This window comes from Marmota marmota, unplaced genomic scaffold, assembly GCF_001458135.2.
Source record: "Marmota marmota marmota unplaced genomic scaffold, marMar, whole genome shotgun sequence".
Classification (NCBI taxonomy): Eukaryota; Metazoa; Chordata; class Mammalia; order Rodentia; family Sciuridae; genus Marmota; species Marmota marmota.
This window is the reverse complement of record NW_025999944.1, coordinates 592,532-617,476: the sequence shown is the minus strand read 5'-3', so window position 1 is coordinate 617,476 and position 24,945 is coordinate 592,532. Positions and strand designations below refer to the sequence as shown.

Below are 24,945 nucleotides of genomic sequence, written 5' to 3'. Positions count from 1 at the left end.
TGTGTCTTCTTTAGGGAACTTGCAGTTCACACTATAGACAGATGAAAGGAAAAAGAACATACAGATTTTGTCACGTGCCTAAGCTTTGGAGTATGAGGCTCAAAGAGCAGTAAGGTGGCTGAACCTGGTAGAATGTAGCAGAGAGAGGGACTCAGCTTCTTACGGAAGATGTATACAGCAAGCCAGGCTGTGTACCAAGTCAACCAGGGCTGACTTGTTAGGGAGATCAGTCTCCCAGGTGATAACTGCTGTGCTCATCTTTGTCTGCACTAGGTTTCAGACCCCCATCTCTTCTTCCAGGGGAAAGATCCCTTCTAGGCAGAAAGAGGCCTGGGGACATCAGAGAGAAAAGCTTCTTCTGATTGTCACTGCTGTAGGCAGACGTCAACTTCATTTTACAGAAGGACAGCTTTTCAGAGCCATTTCTGTGTCAACAGAGGTCTGCAGTTAATTTGGAGTTGTGGTATTTTACTCCCCTCCAAACTCAAGGTTTATTGGCTCAAAGACCATTATTGTCTTTGTTACTGGGCCAGGTCTGTTAGTTGTTGAATTCATGGATTTAATGAATTGAAATATTTGATCTTGAGGAGATGATATAATTTAGTATGTGAAAATATTTTGAGATAATAGGAAAAATTTTGTTTTAAAGTATAAGTTTTGCCTTTGTTTTATGTCATTACTATTGTTTGTACATGGAAATATTTCTTTGTTTTTTGATCAAATCATCTCCAAAATGCTTTGTGATTGTTTTCCAGACAGTACTCTTAATCCATCTATTTCCTTTCTGTTTTCAGAAACTTTAAAAGCTGTCCTATTGATTATCAGCATATTGTGCTTCTAGGTAATTATGCGAAGTGGTCAGCCACTCACTGGCACTAATGGGAGAAGGTGCAAGGAAGACGAGAAGCTGATAAACGCTACCCTCAGAGCAGGAAAGCGCGGCTACATCATTGACACTCGGAGTCTAAATGTGGCTCAGCAAGCTAGAGCCAAAGGAGGTGGCTTTGAACAAGAAGCCCATTATCCCCAGTGGAGGCGAATCCATAAGTCCATTGAGAGGTAAAAGGTTCTGGAGATGGGGAGGACTCTGATTGGAAGCTAACTGGAGCAAAGAGTCATTAGATATTTAAAAATCACAAGTGCTCAAATGAAACCTGCATTAATTTTAAACCTGCATAATAATTTAGGTCAGCAATTGACTGAACAACTCATTGTGACCTTTTTTGTCAGTTTTATTAAAGTTTCACAAGTAAAATTGCATCTATTTGTGGTATACAGTATGTTTTATTTTTGTTTTTGTTTTTGTATAGGGGATTGAACCCAGGAGCTCTGAACCACTGAGCCATATCCCCAGCCCTTTTTAAATATTTTATTTAGAGACAGGGTCTCGTTAAGTTGCTTAGGGCCTTGCTAAGTTGCTGAGGCGGGCTTTGAACTCTCGATCCTCCTGCCTCGGTTTCTGGAGCTGCTGGGATTATAGACGTGTGCCACCATGCCCAGCAACAATGTGCTATTTTGATATACTTCTACATCATGAAGTGATTACATCAATCTTTACATATCCATCACCTCATGTATTTATTTTTCTGTGGTGAAACATTTAAGGTCTATTTTTTTAGTAATTTACAGGCATACAGTATATTATTATTAACCATCATCATCATGCTGTACAATCATGCTATACAGTTGTCTGACTGAAAGTTTGTATCCTTTGACCAACATTTCCCCACCTCCTTGCTTTCCCCCCATACTCAGATCTACTATTCTACACTGCTTCTATGAGTTTGTCTTTTTTAGATTCTACCTGTAAGTGAGACCATGCAGTGTTTGTCTGTTTCTGTCTTATTTTGGTTAGCATGTTGTCTTCCAGCTTCATCTATGTTGTTGTAAGTGACAGAATTTCTTCCTTCATTAAGGCTGAATAGTATTCCATTGCGTATATAGTACCACAAATTCTTTATCCTCATTCATCTGTTGATAGATATTAGGTTGATTCCATAACTTAACTGTTGCCAATAGTGTAGAGCCTATGGGGATATAGATCTCTTTGAGATCCTGATTCTGTTTCCTCTGGTTAATCCCAGAAATGAAACTGCTGGATCATACTGATGATTCTATTTTGAGTGTCCAGTGTGTAGTGCTATCAGTGGGAATAGGATTGTGATTGTGGGTTGCAAATGCAGTACTTTGGCCCTCTCTACTAATCTGGTAACCCAGCTGTGTGAGCTGAGTTCACTGTTCAGATGCAGGATGGTTTACCATGACAGACATTTGAAGCATCTTTGTGTTTAAATATTTATATTTTAACCTTTCATCCTCACATTAATGTATACCAACATAATAATTTGATTATTTTTGCCCTAGGATATTCAGAGGCAGAGTTTTTAGTTTAGTTTCTTCCTTTATCATTCTATTTCATGTTTTCTTTCTTACTCTTTTACTTTTAAAAGGTATCACATTCTTCAGGACAGCTTAATCAAACTTGTGGAAGCTTGTAATGACCAAACGCATAACATGGACCGATGGCTCAGTAAGTTGGAGGCCTCCAACTGGCTGACTCATGTCAAAGAGATTCTGACCACTGCCTGCCTGGCAGCTCAGTGTATTGACAGGTAAAGTGCATTTTATTCTTCCTGAATGGGACACACACTGAGAACTAGACTTGTTTTTACCCAGACATGTGTTCATAGAGTCTGTTGAAGTTTGTGCCTATTCCATATCTATGATTTTATAAATTGTTGTATAAGAGAGTCAGTACATTCAGTTATCAAGGAGGGATGTGCAGAGAGTGTGGCTTTTAGTAGATAATTAATATTTGTTGAATGAATGAACCATGTACATACACACGTCTTCTGTGACATAGTTTTTTAAGTACTAAACCTTTTTTTTTAAATTAAATCCTTAAATTTTCAATTTCCCAATTTTATTTTTATTACACTATAAAAGAGAAATGGAAGTAATTTTCTTATTTCTTCTCATGGGGCCAAATTTACCTCTTTACTTTTGCAATATTGATGAAAGGAGAGTTATTCTGTGATACAGTGAGATGATTCTTTCTAATCTCTCAGATACCTTATTGTAAACCACTTGGCATGTGGTTATATCTGGATCTCAAGTTGAGAAAGCCTGGTTATAGTGATGTGCAGTATGTGAAATGATTTTAGTCTATTCACTCAGTTGAAGGTTGCTAACCCTTGAGACTTGAGGCAGAAGATTGAACAGAGGCAGAAGGATTGGTATAATTGTTGCAGAAGCTTAGAATGCCCTTTTAAGAAGGGGATTCCACTGAAACCATAGGTAGGGATGTTTTGTCACCACACAGTTGGGTGGCACTTTTCTTTGAGACTTTAATTGTTTTATTAATGCTTCCAAAATTAGGGAAATATGTATATAATTTTTCATTATTTAAAAAAATTGGTAATTGAGTGGGTTGCTTAAGATCTTGTGGTAAGTTAGTGGCAGCACCTAAGAGTTGGGATTACCAGGTTGTCACTGTTCTTTCTTTTGGGGTTAGGTGAAGCCCTTTTAGCCAGGAAAATACATAAATTGAAGATCAAGATTCTGTGGTAGAGAAATCAGTACTACAGAATGAGCCAGGTTAATATCAAAGGGTTTCTTTCTTTTCAACTTGAGTTTACCAGGTTTCTCCTCATAGTGTGAGTACAGAAGCCTCTATTTTCTTGTGAAACACAAATCTTTTTTCTTGAATATATATTTTAGTTGTTGACGGACCTTTATTTTTTATTTATTTATATGTGGTGCTGAGTGCCCAGTGCCTTACCATGCTAGGCAAGCACTCTACCAGTGAGCTACAATCCCAGCCCCCTAAAACACAAATCTTAATGAACATTTATTACCACATTGTCTGCCTTTTCAGCCACAATAATGAGATGATGCTGACCAGGCAGCCTTAGGTCCAAGTGTGTTCAGTTTGGGCTGGCCACATTCCATGAGCAGGGATCTCCAAACTCTCATGAGGGGTCAGGTTGATTTTTGCCATGTTTGTGTTCCCTTTTGTCAAATGTATTAAATTACTATTTACACCTCCATAAAAATTTGTTCTTATAATTAATTGCTCAAAATATAAAAATAAACCTTAAATTAATTGAATTGTTTAGAATAAACCACACATAATTACAATATATATTCAGTATATTTAGAAGCCTTAAAAGTGTTTGCTCTTACTCTTTAGCCTTGTCATTAGATTTTATCCTAAGAATGGGATTCTTGACCTACCATGGGTGAACTTCAGGGAGTCTGTTATTTTCAAATTAACAACTTCCTTACTGTAGGATTAAGTAAGTTATACTTCATCACATAATAGAATGTTATACAGCCATTAATACAAAGGTCCTAAAGAGGCCAGAGAAACGTGGGGGAAGGACTTGTAATGAAAATAATAGGAAATTGCCTTTTGTTATTACTCTGTAAAGTATATATGTATGTGGAAAAAAAATTGCCAGTTGTTATCAAACTTGAAATTTCCTTTCTCCAAAGTTTTCTTCATTATTGTGTTAATAAAAAGGGTGAAAAAAGGCAGGAGGGATGTAGTTAATTTGGTTTTGTTGTTTCCTTCCCTTCTCTTGAGAACGGTGGGATCCCATTCACCGAGTAAGTCTCGTGGGACAGTGGTACCTTTGCCACCAACTTTCTAGGTTGGCAGTTTTAATGTTTTTGTTTTTTTTTTCCTATTTCCACGATTCTCAGAATGTGATTTCCCTGATCCATTATAGTTTTTGAAGGTGCCCTTATAGTTAGCTGGTGGTGTGAAGTAGATGGAAATCATAGTCAGAAAGTAATTTTAATGTATGTTCATAGGTGTGATGAGGAAAGGCTTTACTCTACTATAAAATGCAGAAAGGTAAGAGCCTCCTAAAAGGACCACTTTTCAGTTTTGTAAAGGGACAGAAAATTTAGCTGAAAAGTGCTGTGAAATTTGTTATAATTTAATGGGAATCTGGCCATGTGAAATTTGGGACTCATCATAGTCCTTTTTTTCTCTAGAAACCCTTTGTCTATCCAGTGCTTTATTTAGTGTGAGGGAGCTGGATAATGTCTTTGTCTATCCAATAATAGAGAGTAGGACAGAGAATAGTGCATAAGTTTAAAATATCGACTCAGTTAGTGTTTATTGTTAGCAGTTCATTGACAGTGTTGGGAGTGTCCCATGTGTGTCTGGGTTTTCCACCAGGGAAGGAGCATCGGTTCTGATTCACGGAGCAGAAGGAACTGACTCCACCCTGCAGGCGGCCTCCCTGGCTCAGATCATTTTGGAACCACGGAGCCGGACCGTCCGAGGTTTCGAGGCCCTTATAGAAAGAGAGTGGCTTCAGGTGAGAATAGCCATCTATGAGGTGTTGCCATCCTGAAATGGGGTAGCTGACATCGTGTGTGAAATTTTGATTGGTTAACATTTTTAAATTGTGTGTTTAATTTTCTGTGGGTCTATTAATCTACCTTCCTTCTAGTAAATGTTTATGATCTTTACCCCTCTCAATTTCTAGATGTCTCTTTGACTATATTGCTCACTTATTACTTCATCCACTTAAAAGACTTGTTAGCTGTGCTGGTTGAGCATCACTAATCCAGAATCTGAAACTTTTGAGTGCTAACACTTGACTTATGTCAAAACATAGGGGTACTCAAAAAACCAAAGGCAGAATGTTCTTTCTAATATGTGGATGCTAACCCACAACAAGAGAGGAAAAGATTAGAAGTTCATTGGACAAGACGAGGGGAATGAAGGGAAAGGAGGAGGGGTAGTTATAGGAAAGACAGTGGAATGAATTGGACATACCTTTCTATCCTCATATAAATACATGACCAATGTAATTCCACATCATGTACAATCACATGTATGTATAATATTTCAAAACATACTCTACTGTCATGTAAAACAATAATTAAAAAAATGGATACTAAATTACCTTCAGGTCATAGGTAAAAGGTGTACATGAGACATAAATGAATTTTGTATTTAGGCTTGGGTTCTATCCCAAGATATCTCCTTATATATATGCACATTTTCCAAAACATGAAAAAATTTGAAATCCCACACATTTTAATAAGGAATACTCAGCCCGTACTTGGTTACATATGGGGGAATTACAAAGAATGTAAAACAGCCTAGTCTCCTAGAAGCTGAGTATTGATAGTGATAAACAGGGAAGGCATTATTGTAGCACTTCCTGCCTTTGCCTTGTGGCTTCGTACCCTCTTCCCTAACCAGGTGAAATCCTTTTCATCTTTTGAGATCCATCTTTTGAATGTCACTGCTTTCATGAAGTCTTTGAGACCTATCTCTTTATTTACAGATAAATTTGGTTCTTTCCCTTCATGTCCTGTTTTCTGAACTATCCCCCTAAAGTGACTTCTTTGAGGTCAGGAAACCATGACCTATTTATCTGTTTATCCCTAGGACATAGTACACTGCTGTCATATAATGTCGAGTGACTATTAAAATAAAGTTCTCATGGCATCAGCTGAAATCCTCCAAGTCAGAGATTAATTTATGAATCTATTTTAACTTTGTAATTTGATAAATAATTGTGATTGAAAATAATTGCTCAGATATATGTTGAAAGAGGACATATCTTAGATGCAAAGAATTTTTGGCTCTTCCAGTTACAATGCAGATGCATTACATGTATATGTGTATATTTCTTTGCAGTTTTGAGCATGGAACCCAGGGCATTAAGCCTGCTTAGACAAGTGCTCTACCACTAAGCTACATGCCCAGCCTGCAAATGTACTGTGTGTTACTCTTGTGATGTATGCCCTGTTCTCTGTTTTAAGTCAGACCTTCCCTGTATTGTATTTGCCTTCCCTGGTTGGTGAAATCAGTTCAGCCACCTCCCTCATGCTGCATAGTAGACAAACCAATAAATGTGCTTGGTTAATTCACATGCTTTCATTTTGATGGGTACCCAGATGGGTTAACCATGGGAAGTTTCCATGGTATTCTCTCTGTCAGATACAGTAGTACACAGATCCAAAGACAAAGCAGGACTCTGAAATATCTAGTAGAGTGATTTGTAATGAAATCAATGCTTGTATTCTGGGCAGGAGGGCCGATTATTCTTCAGGGTACTTTGGGCAGGATCTTGGAGTGTTTGGAGGAGAAGAGGGTTATTAAGGACAGCTTTGTCTCTAATATCAATGTACAGTATTCATTAAGATTTCTTCAAGACATTATCTTTGCCCACATGTAACTGAAGACTTACTATCAGAGTCGATACAGACTTACATGGTTTGTCAGAGTCCTGGTGTTTGTCTCCATTTAGTGGTGAGGCTTCTGTAGTTTGCAGCACAACATACAGTGTTTTCAGATAGAGGGCGATTGTTGTCCTTGCTTTGTACCTGAGAACTTAGGTTCTTTGACTTTGCTCCACATTTTATAGACTTAGGTTTATTTTGTAAATTTTTCGTTACTTAAATTCATTATTTTTTCATTTGATATTCCAAGGACAGTAGCAATTGCTGAGGTCATGTCTTGATTACACAGCCTTGTTAAGGATTTAGAATTCTACCTTTCTTTAGTTGCTAAAATTATTCATTTTGAACCAAGAAATCATTATCTAGCAGGAGCTACCCTAGGTTTATGATGTTTTAATTAATATAAAATTCATTGGAATTATGTGCAGTAATGTTGATAGAATGTATTGTAATGTGATCTCATCAGGTGTGACAGTTAAATTTCCACCTTTTCCCATAGGCTGGTCACCCGTTCCAACAGCGCTGTGCACAGTCAGCTTATTGCAATAGCAAGCAGAAGTGGGAGGCACCTGTATTTCTTCTCTTCTTGGACTGTGTTTGGCAGATACTCCGTCAGTTCCCTTGCTCTTTTGAGTTTAATGAGCATTTCCTCATCATGCTCTTTGAGCATGCATATGCCTCACAGTTTGGAACATTTCTGGGCAACAATGAAAGTGAAAGGTGGGTACAGTGCACAAGGGACATTTCATTTTTAGTTGCTTGGTCACTTCCCAAAAGAGACAAGGTTTGGGGGTCTGTTAATGTTATACAGAAAAGGGTAGAGACTACAGTTAAGTTACGTGAAGTGTAGTCTAAGAGCTAATCACGTGCTGGAGGAGAGGATATCCTAGACTTTGTTCTGTTAGGTTAAAGTAAGTTCATACATTAAGTAAAAACTTTGAGCCATTTTGGGCAACCATTTTAAATGTTAATTTCTTTATATAGGATTATGATATCTTACATTTGGAAGAAGCCTTAATATATGATCCTACTCTGTCTCTTGGCTTTCTTTATAGATTAAGAGAAGATTCAGAGAGGTTAAGTGACTTGTCTAGGGACACATAGCTGGCTAGTCACCAAAAGTCTGGCCTAGAAATAGGTCTTCCTGCTCCTGCTGACAGAGCTGGCCAGCTGTTATACCTAGAAATTGGCCTCAAGTCCCAACTGAGTCTCACTTCACAGTCTAGGCACTTCAGGTTTACCGGTTTATTAGAAGATTTGTATCAAAATGTTCTTAGAGGTGCATAGCTGGTAATCTTTCCTTTGGTTACAATCACCAGGCTTCCTCTGGCTAGGGGCAGGATTTGCCTTGTTGCTGGATGCCAACACTATGTAGTTGAATAGTAAATGTAAACAAATGAGTGGAATTGTTCTATCTTTCCTAATTTAAGTGTCACAGAGAGCCAGGTATGATGGCACATGCCTGAAATCCTAGTGACTTGGGAGGTTGAAACAGGAAAATCACAAGTTCAAGGCCAGCCTCAGCAACTTGGTGAGGCCTTGTCTCAAAATAAAAATAAAAAGGGGCTTGGGATGTGGCTCAGTGGTTAAGTACCCCTGGGTACCAAAGCAAAATAAAAGTCTGAGAACAAAGCAATGCATGTTTTATTTAGAGCTGAATTGGCAAATGTTTCAACATTTGAGTTTCTTATAGATTTTTGACTTCAGAAGAAATAAAAATGAGGACTATATGAGTGCTGTAGAAAGTTCTCTGTCATCATGGTTTTCTCATCTTAACTTTTTCAATTAAAGGATACTGGAAAGTATGGAAAGGAGGCAAAGACACTATAGCATGAATGTACTAATGTACTTTAAAGCAAAATTTAGAATTGTGCACTTAGGCAAGGCACAGGGCTTTTGGAATGACAGAGTAAAAGAAAGGCCTCTGAATATTGACTCCTCCAAATAACAATGAAAATACTTGCAAAAATATTTAAAAATCAACTATTTAGATTTCTGGAAATTAAATAAAGGCTTGCAAAAATCTGAAAAGCATTCATTCAAGAAAAACTGCTAACCCTTGATAAGAACAGCAGGGTTTGGGCACTTGAACTTTGCCTAGCACCAACTCCTTTGCTCAAATTTGCAGTATCACTGAAAACCAGGAGCATTACAGCCACCAGAGGGAGGAGAAGCAGATTTGGAGTTTCTCAAAGAGTAGGGTACCAGGGTTGAGGATGCAGTTCATTGGTAGAGTACTTGCCTAGCATGCACAAGGCTCTGGGTTTGATCCCCAGGACTGCCAAAAAAAAAAAAAGAAAGAAAGAGATTCAGAAGCCCCATGCCTTTAGAATTGTGCATACTTCTAAATTTTGCTTTGGAGTACATTGGGTACCTTTGTGCTGCAGTGTCTACGCCTCCTTTACATACTTTCCAGTATCCTTTAATTGAAAAAGTTCAAGATTTGAAATTAGAAGATTTATATTCAAATCTCCATTGTGCATCTTTCTAGCCATATGACTTCTTACAGAGTCATAAACAATCATTAAAGGCTTTAAAACACCCTTCAGCAAAGTGACATATATGACTAGTTCAGCATTTAAGGAAATATGTTTGGTGACCACGAATTTCTGTTTGGTGTTACACCTAATATCCCTCAGAACTAACCTCTGACAAAGGAATCACAGGTAGATTCATGTTCTGCTCCCCAGTTGTAGAGTTCTGGTAGTGCTGAGTGAGGAGGATTCTGAAGCTCTGTTGGGCTCTGCTGGATAAAGTTCAGGGATTGGCTAGCCATGGGCAGGAAGCATGGGGCTGTGGCCCCTGGGTGCAGTGATGTCCTGTCCTTGCCATCCCTGGTTCCTGGGAACATAGTGTGGGACACACTGTACTAACAGTTAAAGTCCAGTGCCATACAGATTTTGTGATTAGGTGGAAAACATGTATTGCATACAAAAAACACACATAATTAACTTGTATGCAGCTTTGTAAACAATCAAGTGGTTTCAGGGACAAACCTGACTTTATAATAAAACTTCAGCTTGAGTAGTGAATCCTGTGAAAATTGAAGGTATTATCTTTTTGGTTAATACAAGTTTACCACAGGCTTTCAATCTTTGTTAAATTTACATTTTCCTAAAATGTAGCAGTCCATTTTCCTTCCAAATAGTTTATTCCATGATAGTGTCAAAGAGTTTAATATGAGGATTATTACAAAGATTGTTCATTGCGTATGGATGTAGATTAAGTCTGCTTTACATCAAGATTCATGTTCATTTTAAATCTTTGACAATTTATGTTTTATGTATGTGTTAGTTTTCCAAAAAGCTAAATAATTCTCTAAAAAATTTTTACATTTTGAGATTTGATTCAACCTCCTTTTTAATATGTATAAATTTTTGTGTCTTTATATACTAGGCTTCTCAGAAACAAAGAAAGTAGGAAGTTTTTTTTTTTAATATTTAGCTATTTTAAATTTAAATATAGTCCCAGAGCCAGGCACAGTGGCACATGCTTGTAAATTCCAGAGACTCTAGAGACTAAGGGAGAAGGATCACAAGTTTTATGCCAGCTTTAGCAACTTAACAAGGCTCAGTCTCAAAATGAAAAATTAAAAAGGACTGGGGGTATAGCTCAGTAGTAAAGTGTTCCTGGGCTCAAATCCTAGTACCTGAATATATACATACACATACATAGAGATATATATATATATATATATATATATATATATNTATATATATATATATATACAGTGAATCCCAGATATAATAAAGGACTTTGGATTAAGCTTTATCAGCAAACCCAACATAACCTGATTCTGGTTTTGTCTTTTGCCCGTTTCTTGGAGGCATGTAAAACAGACTTTGTTTTGTTGAGAGTTATAATGCTGATGGAATTTTATGACAGATATTTTTATTTTACAGTATTTTATTTCTCTACTAAAGGTCTTGTATACTGCCTTCTATTGTACAGAGCAGACAAATTGTCCTATTAAGAGGAACATTTCATAGTGATTGTTTGATGGTGATTTTCTTTCTTGATCAGATGTAAATTGAAGCTCCAGCAGAAAACGATGTCTCTGTGGTCCTGGGTCAATCGGCCCAGTGAGCTGAGTAAGTTTGCCAATCCTCTCTTCGAAGCCAACAACCTGGTCATCTGGCCTTCGGTTGCTCCACAGAGTCTCCAGCTGTGGGAAGGTAAACCATTCCCTTTGCTGACTAACCATTCCCAGATGCTCTCCCGGCTGCCCAAGAGCTTGTGCTGCTGTGCCTGGATGGGGTCTTCAGGCCTGTTTGTCATTGTTACTGTTACTAAGTGGTCTCTGATTAGTCATCTTATCACATTTTTTCTAGTCCCCATTGGAGAAATTGAGAGTGATGATACACTGCTGTATTTATTTCTTGTTCTGTTTTCCCCAGATAGGAAAATGCATTGCTTTTGCATAACAGAGGTTAAGTAGGTAGTTGGATATGAATAAATTATAAGCTGTTTTCCCTTTTATGCTGTTATTATGGTAGGTTCCTGTGTAAATGCTATCAAATGGTTAAGTTTTCATTCATTCCAGTAATGTCCTATAAATAGACACAATACCGTCAGTGCAGAATTGCAGACATCTCATTGTTCATATAGAACAATAATCCACGCTCAGTTTTTACATGTATTCTAAAGTAGGTTATTTACATATACTAATTTTTCAGACTACTGAAGCTCATCCCCTTAAATAGCAAAGCTTATTCTGAAAAAATTACCAAAAGCTATCTAAAATATATTAGCTGTTCATCAAACAAAGGCTGTAAAATACCATTTAATTTCTTTGTAATCATTTGAAGACAGTAAGCACATCTTTATTCGTGTACATATTAAGAGTGATAAAGCTTAAGATACAAGAATAGCAGCTATTTGGTGAATCAGACTAAATTACCATAAATGTCAGTGATTATACCATATTCTAATGTGTTGTATCTTGAGGGCACTTTGCATGTGGAGAGCTGTTTGCCCTTATACAGAAGGTCTTAGATGGTTTGCCTTCTTGGTCAGTTTCTACCTCTTCTGAATGTCAGCGCTGTGTCCTCTCCTTGTGGGGCAGCCATCTCAGCATGTGCCTCTAATCCCTCCTGTCCAGGCGTCCCTGGTTGGGAGTTGGGGAGATGGCTTCATGAAGTCTCCAAGCTCTCTGAGGCTAGGATTCCAGGCACTGATTTTGGGAAGGCCTTTTGGCTGCTAGGAAAAGAACTTCTTTGCCTATTTTTTTGTGGACAGTCACAGGAATAGAATAAGTGATCCCTTAAGTGAAAGATTACAGCTTTAGTTCCTGTTTAAAGACTTTAGGACAATTTATCTAAAAGCCACTGTCATGTTTAATCACCGAAGAAGCTAGCTTTTGGGGAGAAAAGCCAACTTTGTGAGTTGGATGTCCTGAAGTGTTATTTAACTAGTTTTAACCAAGCCTCATTGGGATTTAGAGATTAGTGGTAGAAGGAAAATTTTGTTGTTACATGGATGAATTCCTGCTACTCCATTAAGAACAGTCCCAGTATGTGTTTAGTGCTTCCTCAACTCAGGGCTGGAAGAAATAAATGCTGTATTAGGTTAGATCTTATGATAGGTTTAGAATAATTGTGTGACAGAAGAAACAGTGTAGGTCAGTTAATCTTTAAGCGTTGGCTTTCTTTATCTATGGTTGCACATGCACAGAGGTAACCAACCATAGGTTGAAAATAGTTGGAAAAAAATTGCATCTGTACTGAACATGTAAAGTTTTTCCTTGTTGTTATTCCCTATAACAACTATTTACATAGCATTCACATTGTATTAGGTATTATAGGTAATCTAGAGAAGATTTAAAACATATGAAGGGTGTGCACATATTATGTCATTTACATTAGGGACTTGAGCATCCGAGGATTTTAGTATCCAAGGGAAGAGGATGTCTAGAACCAGTTACCCTGCTGATACTGAGGACTATAAATCCTTTTAGTCTGTAGTAAAAGGGTAATTATTATTTGACAAGGGAAGCAATTATGCCTCTCAAATACTGGGGGAATGAGAGGAGAAGAGCACACACTGTGCTGAAGTTGAGGCAGCAACCCATGTGGGCTCTGCTTTTGCCATCACTGTCAATTTCCAGTGAAAGAGGTTTCACACATGTAGGAAATCGGGCCAGAGTAAACCCTGTGAGTGTAAAAATAAATGATTTGCATCGTGAAACTGGGAAGTTTGTGGCATTGTTATCAGCTTCTTTTCTTGAATATATCACAGAACACTACTTTACTCTCTTTGAGAATTTTGTGGAATTTTTCTGAAGAATTAGCATGTACATAAAAATAGTGAATTATTAGCTATTGTATTTAATTGGATTCTTTCAGTACTTCAAGATGCCTGTATGTTTTAGAATATAATAAACATGTGCTGGGGTTGTAGCTCAGAGCTTGCCTAGCACATGTGAGCCACTGGATTTAATCCTCAGCACCACATATAAATAAATAAAATATAAAGTAAAGGTATTCTGTTCATCTACCACCACCACCACCACAACAACAACAACAAAAACCAAATTAGATCTTGTTAAAAAATAAACAAAACAATATGTGTTGAAGAAAAAATGTGCAGTATAATACAGGGAATTATCTATTATCCACTAACATGGTGTTGATCCATTATTTTTTTCCCTTCTGTTTTTCCACTCATGTGGAATTTTCAATAGGAATTTTCCTACGTTGGAACCGATCCTCCAAGTATGTGGATGAAGCATATGAGGAAATGGTGAACATCATTGAGTACAACAGGGAATTACAAGCAAAGGTCAACATGCTGAGGAGGCAGTTGGCAGAACTGGAAACAGAGGATGGACTGCGGGAGAGTCCCTGAAAGACCCCCACCATCCTAAGGACCTTCAGGGCCGAGTCCTCCTCTTCCCCTCTCTTTCTGCAGTTCACTTGTACTTGATAGCCTTCAGTTTAAGGCTTTGGATCCCTCTGATGTCATGCTCTCTCAGCACTGTAGAAACCACACCCACTATGATCACATTGCTTTGGAAACAGGAAGGAGGTCCCATTTTACATGGGATCAGTGACCTGTTTAATGGCATTTGTGTCACACATCATTTTACCAAAACTCTCCTCCTCGTCCTGTTTCCAAACAGTACTCCAGACCAGTTGAGGGTATGATGAAATCTCTTTAGGGAATATTTGGTGGATTAATAAAAGAGTCAAGCTTTTTAGCACTCTTGGTATAGAAATGTTTTTTAAAACTGAAGTGGTTAATAAACAAAAAATTTTGTTTAATATGCTATTTCCATTATCTTTGCAACATAAAATGACCATTCTCTTACAATTTTAGACTAACAAATTTGAATTCATTCTCATTCTGGATTGTTAAGAAAGGAAAGTTGGAATACTTGTTCAAGGTACCTTCTTTCTGTAAGGGCAACAGGTATGGTCATTTGCTTTTTGCATTAAGAAGAATTAAATTTATTTGAAGAGCAGACACTAAAGTATGTGCAATATAGAATTCAAGTAGGAATTTGTTATTAAGAGAGAACTGTTACTATTGGATTTGTTTTTCAGGTCTCTGACCATGCATATAAAATGTGTATCAAATACTGGATATAAAATTAAATCATCATTTAGAATAAGGTGAATTTGTTAAGATTAAGCTACAAATATGGTTTCCTTAAACCAGAGATGCACTGCCCTTGTCAGAAGTTCTAATTGCACTGTTTTATATGTGTATGTGTGCGTTTATTTTATTTTTAAGTATTTTAAGCATTTACTGGGACTATGGTTGTTAAAACTTTCTTGTTGGCTAGAGCCATTCGCAAGTTTATCTTGACTCCACTAATTTGCCCAATATGTGTTAGGCAAACATAATTTAACTGAAGGAGGAGATTTTTTTTTAATACGATGCAGCTCTGTTTAAACTTCAGAAGCAGTTCTGAAGTGTCTCAGTGTTACAGAATAGCAGTGGCCGTGCTCCTGCTCTGCATCTTGGTTATAACTGCAGCTCTGAATGTTTGTGGTTCAGTACTGTCCAGATGTGTTTCTATCTAATGGCACTGCTCATGGTAACAATACCGTCCGTTCTAGTTTTCCTTTAAGAGGATATTTGGAGAGTAATACCGTTTCTACACCATCTGTGCATATGATTTCAGTAGTAACATGGCTTTGGACCCTGCTGCAGAGTTAGGTATTGAGGTAAAAATACAACTTTCAAAAATATACTCTTGCAAAATTTATGGCCACATTCAGGAACCTTAGAAAGTGGCAGATGCTTTCTGTCTTCAAATTCCCAAACTCCCTCTTTTTCGCCTTTCTCAGACTTGTACAAAAGGCTGGATAACCATCAACAGTCAAATGGTCTAGGTAAGTTTGCCTGCCTTCTTCTCTAAGCTCAGTTTTATTCTTGGCCTATTTTCTTGACTGTAGTCATGATTCCTGGGGCATTGACACCTTCACAAAAGACTAAGGGAAGGAGCTTTAGAGGTGTTCTTGCTGCCCATATCTCCATGTTCTATGAAATGTCTGAGTTTCGAAAAAGAAGAAACAGCCTCACTTTTTTATGGATCCTCAAAATTCCTTTTGTTTGTTTGTGCAGCTAATCTTTTTGTCTTCTCTTATTTTTGTCTGAAGGCCACATATGAAAAAAGAGCCCTTTTCTTTTCAACTAATGGACTGATAAGGAGAACCATCTGGAGATTTCCTTAGTGATTTTTTTAGAAACAACTTCCACTGCTTATGCTGATCAGCTGCAGGGCTTCCATGGGTAGCAACTTGGAAGGGAATTGTTGTTGGGCTTGGTCATGGGAAACTCACAAGCCATCAGTTTACACCTGTCTTCCTGATGAACACTTGATGTGAGAGCCATAGACAGTAATAGCCTAGTATTTCAGTTTTTTTTTTTCTTTCTCCTGTTGAGACAGGATAAGTTTGTATTTTAAAGTTAACTTATAAATAGGGATTAACCAAACCTCAGATCTGTTTGCAAGTTGTAAAAATATATTTTGCTATAAGTGCACTTTCAAAAAGGTCACTTAATAATGTAAATATTACAGTTTCCCCAGACTCAAGAACCCTGTCAAGAACAAGTGCATCATCACTATAATTTGAAGAGGGGTTTCTAGCAATACTATGAAGTTACTGCCCTTGGGTGAGGAGAATAAATTACAATGGATACGCTCATGAAAAAATACTTGTTAAGCATTAGGTCTGGAGAGTTGCCTTTGGTGAATATGGCTTTAAAAACTTGAATGAAAAGGTTGGTGACAGAATTAGTAAGCAAGCAGATGCCCTGTATGAGCCAGATATAATCAAGTGTGAGGTGATCAGTCCACATACGTTAGTCGTCACTCTTCTTCTATAGAGAGGTTGGTTGACAGCGGGAAATGTTTCATAGAGTAGATCCCCAAAGATCATCTTCAGAAATACAAAGGACTACAGTCCTTCTTCAGTAACACCAAGGATCCTGAGATGTAAGCTAATGATTTTTTGAAAATCAGAAGAATATATTTACTTGATTATATAAGAAACCTGAAACTTTTTAGTAATTGGATTGATTAAAATTTTTGTTTTAACATTAAATGGAAAGAAAAGCAAAATAATAAAATCCATTAGCTTTTAAACAACTTATAAATATATTTTATTTCTTAGAAAAATTAGGCTGTCAAAGTAGAATTTTAAATGATTTTTGAGCAAACTTGCAAAGATAATGATAGATTCTTTGAAAATCCCTTATAGAGGATTTAAAAACTTTTCTTTGACCTCCGAGGCCTGATTAGAGGTAGGATCTCATTGCCTTTCATTTTAAAGATGAAGTTTAGTGGGATTTTATTTAGTCTTTGATTTAGTCAGTAACTGGCTTATGTTAAATAAAGTCAATATCATGGAAAAGATTTAACAGTTTCTTAAAGTGAAAACATTTTGCTGCCTTTGAAAGATCTGATTAAAGACAGAACTCTGGTAGTTTTCTGGCTTCAGGAATAGCTGTTGTACTTGTCAGTCTTCAGAAGGTCATCAGGTTCAGTTATCATCAGACTTAATCTGAGGCAAAGGTTTTAACATTTGTCCACTTACAATTTACTGAATGAAAACTACACAAGGATACTGTGGACATTCTTTGTTAGAAAAGTATTTCCTGGATAGGGAGTGGGTAATTTTTAGAATAGCTGCCCTCCTGTTCTGGAAACTTTGACCTTCACCAGGGAAGGATGGCATTACCACATTGGTACAGGTTTGTGCCACACCTCAAGATGTCAGTCAGTTACTTCTCATTATTTAACAAGAAGACAAACTGCCTCTCCAGAGCTGGTATTGTAAGTTATTACCAGATAGTATTTTTATGTTTTTCACCATCTTAACAAAAAACATTGAAAGACTGATTTCTCCATTTATATTTATTCTTAGATGATATAAAATGCTAAATTTATTATATTTGATTTATAATTTTTATTTTTTTTTAATAAGACTACTTCTACCTACGCTCAGGCTTTATAATCCACTCTCCACAGCATCTTCTTCCATGATACTGATAGTCCCGGAGGAGATCCTCCGAAATTCTAGCCCTAGGTTTTAAAATTTCTGAACCTTTACCTAAATTCTCTTTTAAGAAACCTAATGCCCTTACTCATGAACCACACTGGGAACAGTAGTTTGAGCTTACTTTAGTGGAAGAGAACATAGCTCACTGTAGACACTACATTGTCTTGATGAGAGCTGACTGACTTTTAGAGCCATTCTGTTCAACCATCTGCAAATCTAAGGATTTTATGTGTTTGTGATTTGTAATAAGATTGAGTTTTGCAACACTGCCTGTGTCTGTCGGGCCAAGACATTTGCTTCACTCTGAAAATGCACATCTTTTTAGAGAAGTAAATTCTGCACAGATACACCCCGATTCCCGTGGTTTAGAACCCATATAGATCTATTACCATCTACACTAAAAATATTGTACTTGCACAACTTAGTTTATTTAAAAAAAATGTATTTCTAACAATAGCCGGGTATTTGGATTGTACTCTTGATATATTTGAATGTGACTCTTGGATTTAAGTGCACTATTATTCATGTCTTACACAATAAAATTGCACTGTATGGCGAATGTGTTTATAAAGTTTGCTTTTCTAAAACCTCGAAGTGCTGTAATGTACAGGTTTCCATGTTGTGAACCTGTCTCTATCTAGTCTGAGGGGAAAATTCTGAACTTCTGTAAGTCTGTGTAACACTTTGATATTATTTGTCATGTTCACCAAGTAATAAGTTCATGTATGTCCTCGAACTGGAATCAGTCACCTTGAGTTGGTTGGTTTGTCAGGCTTGGTTTACTGAATCAAGAAACAGTCTTGTCAGTGTGGCACTGTTCTCAGTCTGTAATATTTGTCTGTGGTGTTCTCCCTCTGCCCGAGAGGAGTGTTGCGCAGATGCTGGTGTTAAATTTCTATAGACAATGGTAATAAAATCTGTATATGTTCAAAAGCTGATAAATTAAATTCGTAGGCTGATTTTGATTTTTGGATATATTTGTGAGGGTCTTGACAGTGTTTCAGTTAAAATAACTATTTTTGATCATGTTTTGAAATAATTGAAATCTGCAAAAAAGTTATAAAATAGTACACAGTGATCTCCCATATACTGTTCACCTAGATTGAATGATTGATATTGACATTTCTTCAACACTCTTTGTGTGTGTGTATTACTACTATTTACCCTTCTAAATACTTCACAGGTATTTCCCAAGAATTAGTAGTATATATCATACATAGTATTCTCTTAGTGTGTATTAATATAAATAAATTAATTAGAGGAAATGGAAACCTTTCCTTAACATAAACTGCCAATTATTAAATGTAGAAATAGTGATGAAATTAGAAAGTCACTGTTTGGAAATCATCATGGTAATAATTGATTTAAGCAGTACCATCAATGAATGGAAACTAGCAGTTGCAAGTTTGTAGAGAACAGAATAGGAGAGCACCTTATCCAAGCAAAAGCTAACATTACCAGTAGTGAGACACACCGACATTATCTGAATTCTAATGAACAACTGAGAACACAGCATAATTTTTGGAGGAAAAAAAAACACAACCTATGAGAGGCAAATGTAAGTACAAGATGAGTGGTCTGCATTCTTGAAAAAGAAAAAAAAAGTCAAGCTTATGGAAGAAAACTGATACACTTTTTGCAAGTTTGAAATTGTTTCTAATCAAAGCCCAAACTGAACATACCAGCTGATATCATACAAAGCGTTTAAAATAAAGCAAAATGAGAGTCAAAACATTTCAGCTACTAATAAATATCTCCCCAACAAGTGAAACATCAAGCAGAAGAAAACTCTCATATTCCAAATACCTTTAAACAAAACCATCAAATAAGAAAAAAATTCTCAAATGAAAATTGCAAAATTCAGAACAGAAATAAACCAAGGAGGAGGAGGAGGAGGGAAAACAAAAGAGTTGATGGATAAAGACAAAGTCATCTTAAAGATGAAGATGAAATTGAAAGGTGCCCAGTGGAGAACAGCTTCAACTGAAAATTATTAAATGGAACTGAAGAGCATGAAAGCCAGGAGAGTGAAAGATGAAGTAAACAGTAGTGCTAACTTAGGAAGAATTGGAGTGCCCAATGAAGAATAACAATGGAACAGAATTCCCAGACATAAAAATTTGAGTGAAATTGGATCTACATTGGCCAATTCTAAAACATATTCTGGTAAAACTATTAGATTTAAGTATGAGGAAGAAAACGTCTTTAGGGTCTTTGACCAAGAAAGACTTTAAATCAGATCACCATTAGAGTGCTCAGTAGCATGCAAAGTAAGATGATAAGGATATCACCATTTTTGAGAAATGCCTGCCCCTAGAGTATGAGCTAAAGGTTTTGTGTGGAAAGTGGTGACAGTGAATAGGAGAGCAGTGTCTGAAATTGGGGTCCCTGATGACTTCATGGCTGTGGCATGCTTGGTGCCACATAACAGTAACTTTAAACAGTGGGTTTTCTTGAGAGCTACACAAAACTCCTAACATTGCACATTGCAACTGTAGTATGTAACTGAGAAATAAACTGCATAATATTGCTAACTCTGTAACTTTCATGAATACAAACAATAATGCTTGCATAGTCTTTAACCTTATTAGAGACATATGTAATAAAGATTACTGGAGTAATTCTTTAGACCTCTTCTTCATCAGAGAGCAACACTGCACCCACTCCCAGGCGTTATCTTCAAAAATCTGTGTACATGAGTCTTTATTTTTCTAATCTCCCATCCTCCCTCACTGGAACCTGCTAGATTGGCCATGCTGTTCACTGCAGTTGGTGGCCTGAACAGATCCACAGGGTAACTATTTCTATCTCAGATGAGGAGATCCTCCTTTTAGGCATGCGCCCTGTTAGCCAAGAAAAAGCTTCAAAGCAAGGAGGTGTGGGGTGGGCATTCAGAGTTGGGTGTAAAACATGGCATTTACAGGATCCAAAGAGAAGGATCATCGTGTGTCTATCCTTATAGATAATTAAGAAAGGAGGTAGTACCGTTAGAAAAGCACAGTTTTTGTGGTTTTAAAACTTTATTACTGAAACTACTGTGACCAATGCAGCCAAATTAGCAGGTTCCTGTGAGAGATGATGAGAGATTAGAAAAATAAAGACTCACATATGCAGATTTTGAGGATAACAGCTGGGATTGGGTGGAAAGCTGCTCTCTGATGGAGAAGCAGGTCTAAATTATGCCAGCAATCTTTGTTATATATCTCTCTAATCAGATTAAAGACTATGCAAGCATTATTCTTTATATTCATGAAAGTTAGAGAGTTAGCAACATTATGCAGTTTATTCCTCAATTACATACTACAGTTGCAATGGGTGATGTCAGGAGTTTTTGTCTCTCTCAAAAAAGTCCATTGTTTAAAGTTACTGTTATGCAGGCAGATTCAGGAGCAGCAGAGCTGGTGAAACATTGTGGTTGTCTAGCAGAGGAGTTCCTTGATTCCCAGGAGCTGTGTGCCTGAGATCAAGGCAGAGGCTGGTAAGACTAGCACAGAGCCTCCTCATGCAGGGTATTACCATAGCAATTAGGCATTCTGCACCTTTGCACTCCTAACATCGCACATTGCAACTGTAGTAAATTTTCCCAGGCACCAAGCATTCCATAGCCATGAAGTCATCAGGGACCCCAATTTTAGACACTGCTCACCCATTTACTGTCACCGCTCTCCACAATTTTGTATTCAGCCAATCTGTACTTTAGAAGTCACACTCATTAAACATGCAAACTCAGGTGATGCTGTAGTTAAGTTTGTTTTCTGTGAAGTCAGTGGAAGGTTATTCATTAACTAAGAAATGAGAGTGGTTGTGGAATATTGTAAGCTTAAGAATATTCAAGTTAAAGAATAAAAAGGAAAGGATGGAAGAGCAGCATGTATATCATATATTTTGGCAAGGCAAAAATATTGCCATTTTTATAATAAAAAAGAATAAGTTCATAGCTGTCTTTAACAGGTGGGATCAAGGTATCATTTAAGCCTAACAAATCAAATTGTAGAAGATTAAGTGTGGGAATTATAAACAATATTTAAAGACACCTCCAGGAAAAATAAAAATATTCAGGAAATTAAAACCAAAACCGCTCTGAAGATACAACATAAAGTAGATACAATGATATACACAGTCAAAACAATTGAATCTGAACATTAGTCAGATCAATAAATGTGAACGGGTTTGATTCATCTATTTAAAGATTGTCAGGGCTGGGGAGGTAGCCCAATGGCAGAATACAAGGTTTAGTCCTCAGTACAGCAAAAAAGAAAAAGTCATCAGGTTGGCTTATCAATCCAAACCAAATTCTGTATCATATGCAAGAGAGGAAGTGACAGAGATTTTTAGAACAAAGGGATGGTGTACCAATCAGTTTAATATACAACACAGTTACAGTAATCAAAACTGTGATACGCTCATAAACAGATATGTGGGTTAATGGAACAGAATAGAGTGTTGAGAGATGTCAGAGATGATCTTTGACAAGGATTTCAAGACCACACAATGGGAAAATATGATAGTCTCTTCAAATGTTGGGAAAACTGGCTATCCACATGCAAAAGAATGAAGTTGGAGCCTTACCTTATACCACATAGGAAAATTGACTCAGAATGGAGTAAAGATCTAAATGAATGAGAAGCTAAGAAGAGGATATGGGAAAATCTAAATCCTAACCCTAAGCATAACCCGATTACAATTGGATTTGACCGTGTCTTGGATGTGACACCAAAGGACAAGAAGCAAAATCAAAAATATGACTATGTCAACCATTTGAAACTCCTGCACATCCGAAGAAACAGCAATGAGAAGGCAATGTATAAAATGTAGGAAAACGTTTACAAATTGTATCTGTTAAAGAGTTATAATCAAGATTATAAGAATGTTTCTTCTACAACTGAGCAACAGCAACAAAACCTGATTTTAAAATGGGCAAGGGACTTGAGAAGACATGTTTCTAGAGAAGAAGGGATGATGTATATGAATCAACAAATGTGAAAATATACCAACACTAATCATTGTAAGTCACTAATCAATGTAAGTCAGAATCAATGAAATATCACTACAAACCTATTAAGATAACAAGTGTTGATGAAAATGTAGAGAAATTGGAAATCTCATATCCTGTGGTAGGAATGTAAACTAGTACAACAGCTGTGGAAAATAGTATGGTAGTTCCTAAAAAATTTTAAAAAATAGCATAGGATTCAGCAATCCCACTTCTAGGTTTATATCTGAAAAACTTGAAAGCAGAGTCTTAAGGAAATATTTGCACACTATTTTTATTGTAGCACTGTTCATAATAGCCAAGAGATGAAAGACAACACAAATGCCATCAGTGGGTAAAGAAAATATGGCATGTACACACAACAGAATATTGCTCAGTCTTTAAAAGGAAGGAAATTCTATCATGCGCTATCACATGGATAAAGCTGTAGAATATTATACTCAAACAGGCCAGTCACAAAAAGGAAATGCTGTATCATTCCACTTACATGAGGTATCTAAAGTAGTCAGACTCAGAGACATAACAAAATGGTGGTTGCCATGGGCTTTAGGGAGGGGGAATAATTTATTCAGTATGTGCAGCATCAGTTTTGCAAGATGTAACCATTCTAGAAATCTTTTGCACCATAATATGAATATTACTAACAATACTGAACAGTATACTTAAAAATTGTTAAGGTGGTATGTTTTGTGCTTTTTAACCATGATTTTAATTTTTAAAATTTAAAAATAGATGTTGCATATTTTAATATAACTTTACTTTTCAGCTTAAAAATATTTTTCATCTATTTTCCTGTTCTGAAAAAAAAAGCAAAACATTTTAAGAATGTTAGACCCATTTAAAAAAGGGGTGAGTGACATCAGCAAAATGGAAGAGTAGCAGATCCAACCTCTCGTCTCAACAGAAAACAAAAACAAACAGAAATGGTTAGAACCCAGTTTGTCAGAACTCTGGAAAATAGTCAAAAGTTTATAACAACAAGCAAATACTTAATCAAAAACACTACTTGAGAGGAACGCTTCTTGGCATTTTCCTTGTACTTGCTCCCACTCCCTCTTTAACATAGTGATAGTCTTGAAGCAGCAGCACCAGCCAGTGTTTCCATTGTGGCAGCCTGGTTCTGGTTCCAAAGGGATCAGAGCATATTTTTTATTCACAAATTATTGCTAATGTCTGTTAAGTTGTCTAAGGACTACCTGAGGACTGATACAAATAGCTCATTTCTGAATCTCCTAACTCAAAACTCAGATTGGAAAGGTGCATTTTCAGTATTGCTCAAAAATATTGGAAGGAAAAAAAACAAAAACCCTGCAAACACCTGTGGACCTGTGGCAAATATAGTCAAGACACATAATAGACTATCTTGGGCCTGAGAGAGAAAGCTAGGGGAAATTCCTTGGCAAATTAAGACATTCAAAACAACTCATATATTCAGGGAAGTTTAGAAGGCCATGTACATTACCCAGGGAAATACATGCTCAGAAAAGCACTGAGAAGACCTTAAGCTTTTGCTTAGGGGTGATCTTTAAGTATAGTGCAAGCCTGGTTAAGTGCTGAAGGAGGACCCTACTATAGAACTGCTACAAAGATTAGAAGAGGTGTGTGTGTGTGTGTGTGTGTGTGTGTGTGTTATTTTTTAAGATCCTAGAATGCAAAGAAATCTGAAACATGCACATAAACTGAAGGAACAGAGATTTGTGTGACCACATATAACATGGAATACAGTATTTACAAAAAATAGTTTGGAAAAGTAAACATGGACTACTGCAGCCTTCAATAGTAATAATAATTATTATTTGAAAGTAAACATAGTAAACCACAACCTTTAAAAAAAAAAAAACCCGACAAACACGGGAAAAGGTGAAAAATCTAATTTCCAGAGTTACCATAGTAATAGTCAAATGTCCAATTTTCAACAAAAAATAAGGCATGCACACAAAAAAATAGGAAAGTATGGCTCATTCAAAGGTACAAAAATAAAAAATAACTATCCTTCAGGAAGCCCAGACATTGAACGTACTTGACAAAAAGCTTTCTTGCATATGCTTGAATAGTTAAGGAAAGCATGGACAGAGAACTAAACAAACTCAGTAATGTTTCAACAAAATGAAAATAGCAACAAAAACAATTATAGAAAAGAACCAAATAAATCCTGCAGCTGAAAAGCAAATGAGATGAAAAATTCATTAGAAATGTTCAACAGAATATTTGATCAAGTAGAAGAAA

The 24,945-nt window shown here is 36.7% G+C and overlaps 1 protein-coding gene across 2 annotated transcripts in view; it reads left to right on the top strand.

The window, feature by feature from the left end:
* Mtmr9 (myotubularin related protein 9) overlaps window positions 1-18,668 on the top strand; it is a 43,909-nt gene extending 25,241 nt beyond the window's left edge. For both annotated transcript variants that reach the window (XM_048801492.1, XM_015499416.2), the window contains 6 exons: window positions 842-1,059; window positions 2,451-2,612; window positions 5,192-5,333; window positions 7,715-7,935; window positions 11,239-11,390; window positions 13,898-18,668. In XM_048801492.1, coding sequence (XP_048657449.1) covers window positions 842-1,059; window positions 2,451-2,612; window positions 5,192-5,333; window positions 7,715-7,935; window positions 11,239-11,390; window positions 13,898-14,061 — 1,059 coding nt within the window. In that variant the 3' untranslated portion in view covers window positions 14,062-18,668. The remainder of the gene's footprint in view (window positions 1-841; window positions 1,060-2,450; window positions 2,613-5,191; window positions 5,334-7,714; window positions 7,936-11,238; window positions 11,391-13,897) is intronic.
* Window positions 18,669-24,945: the final 6,277 nt, after the last annotated feature.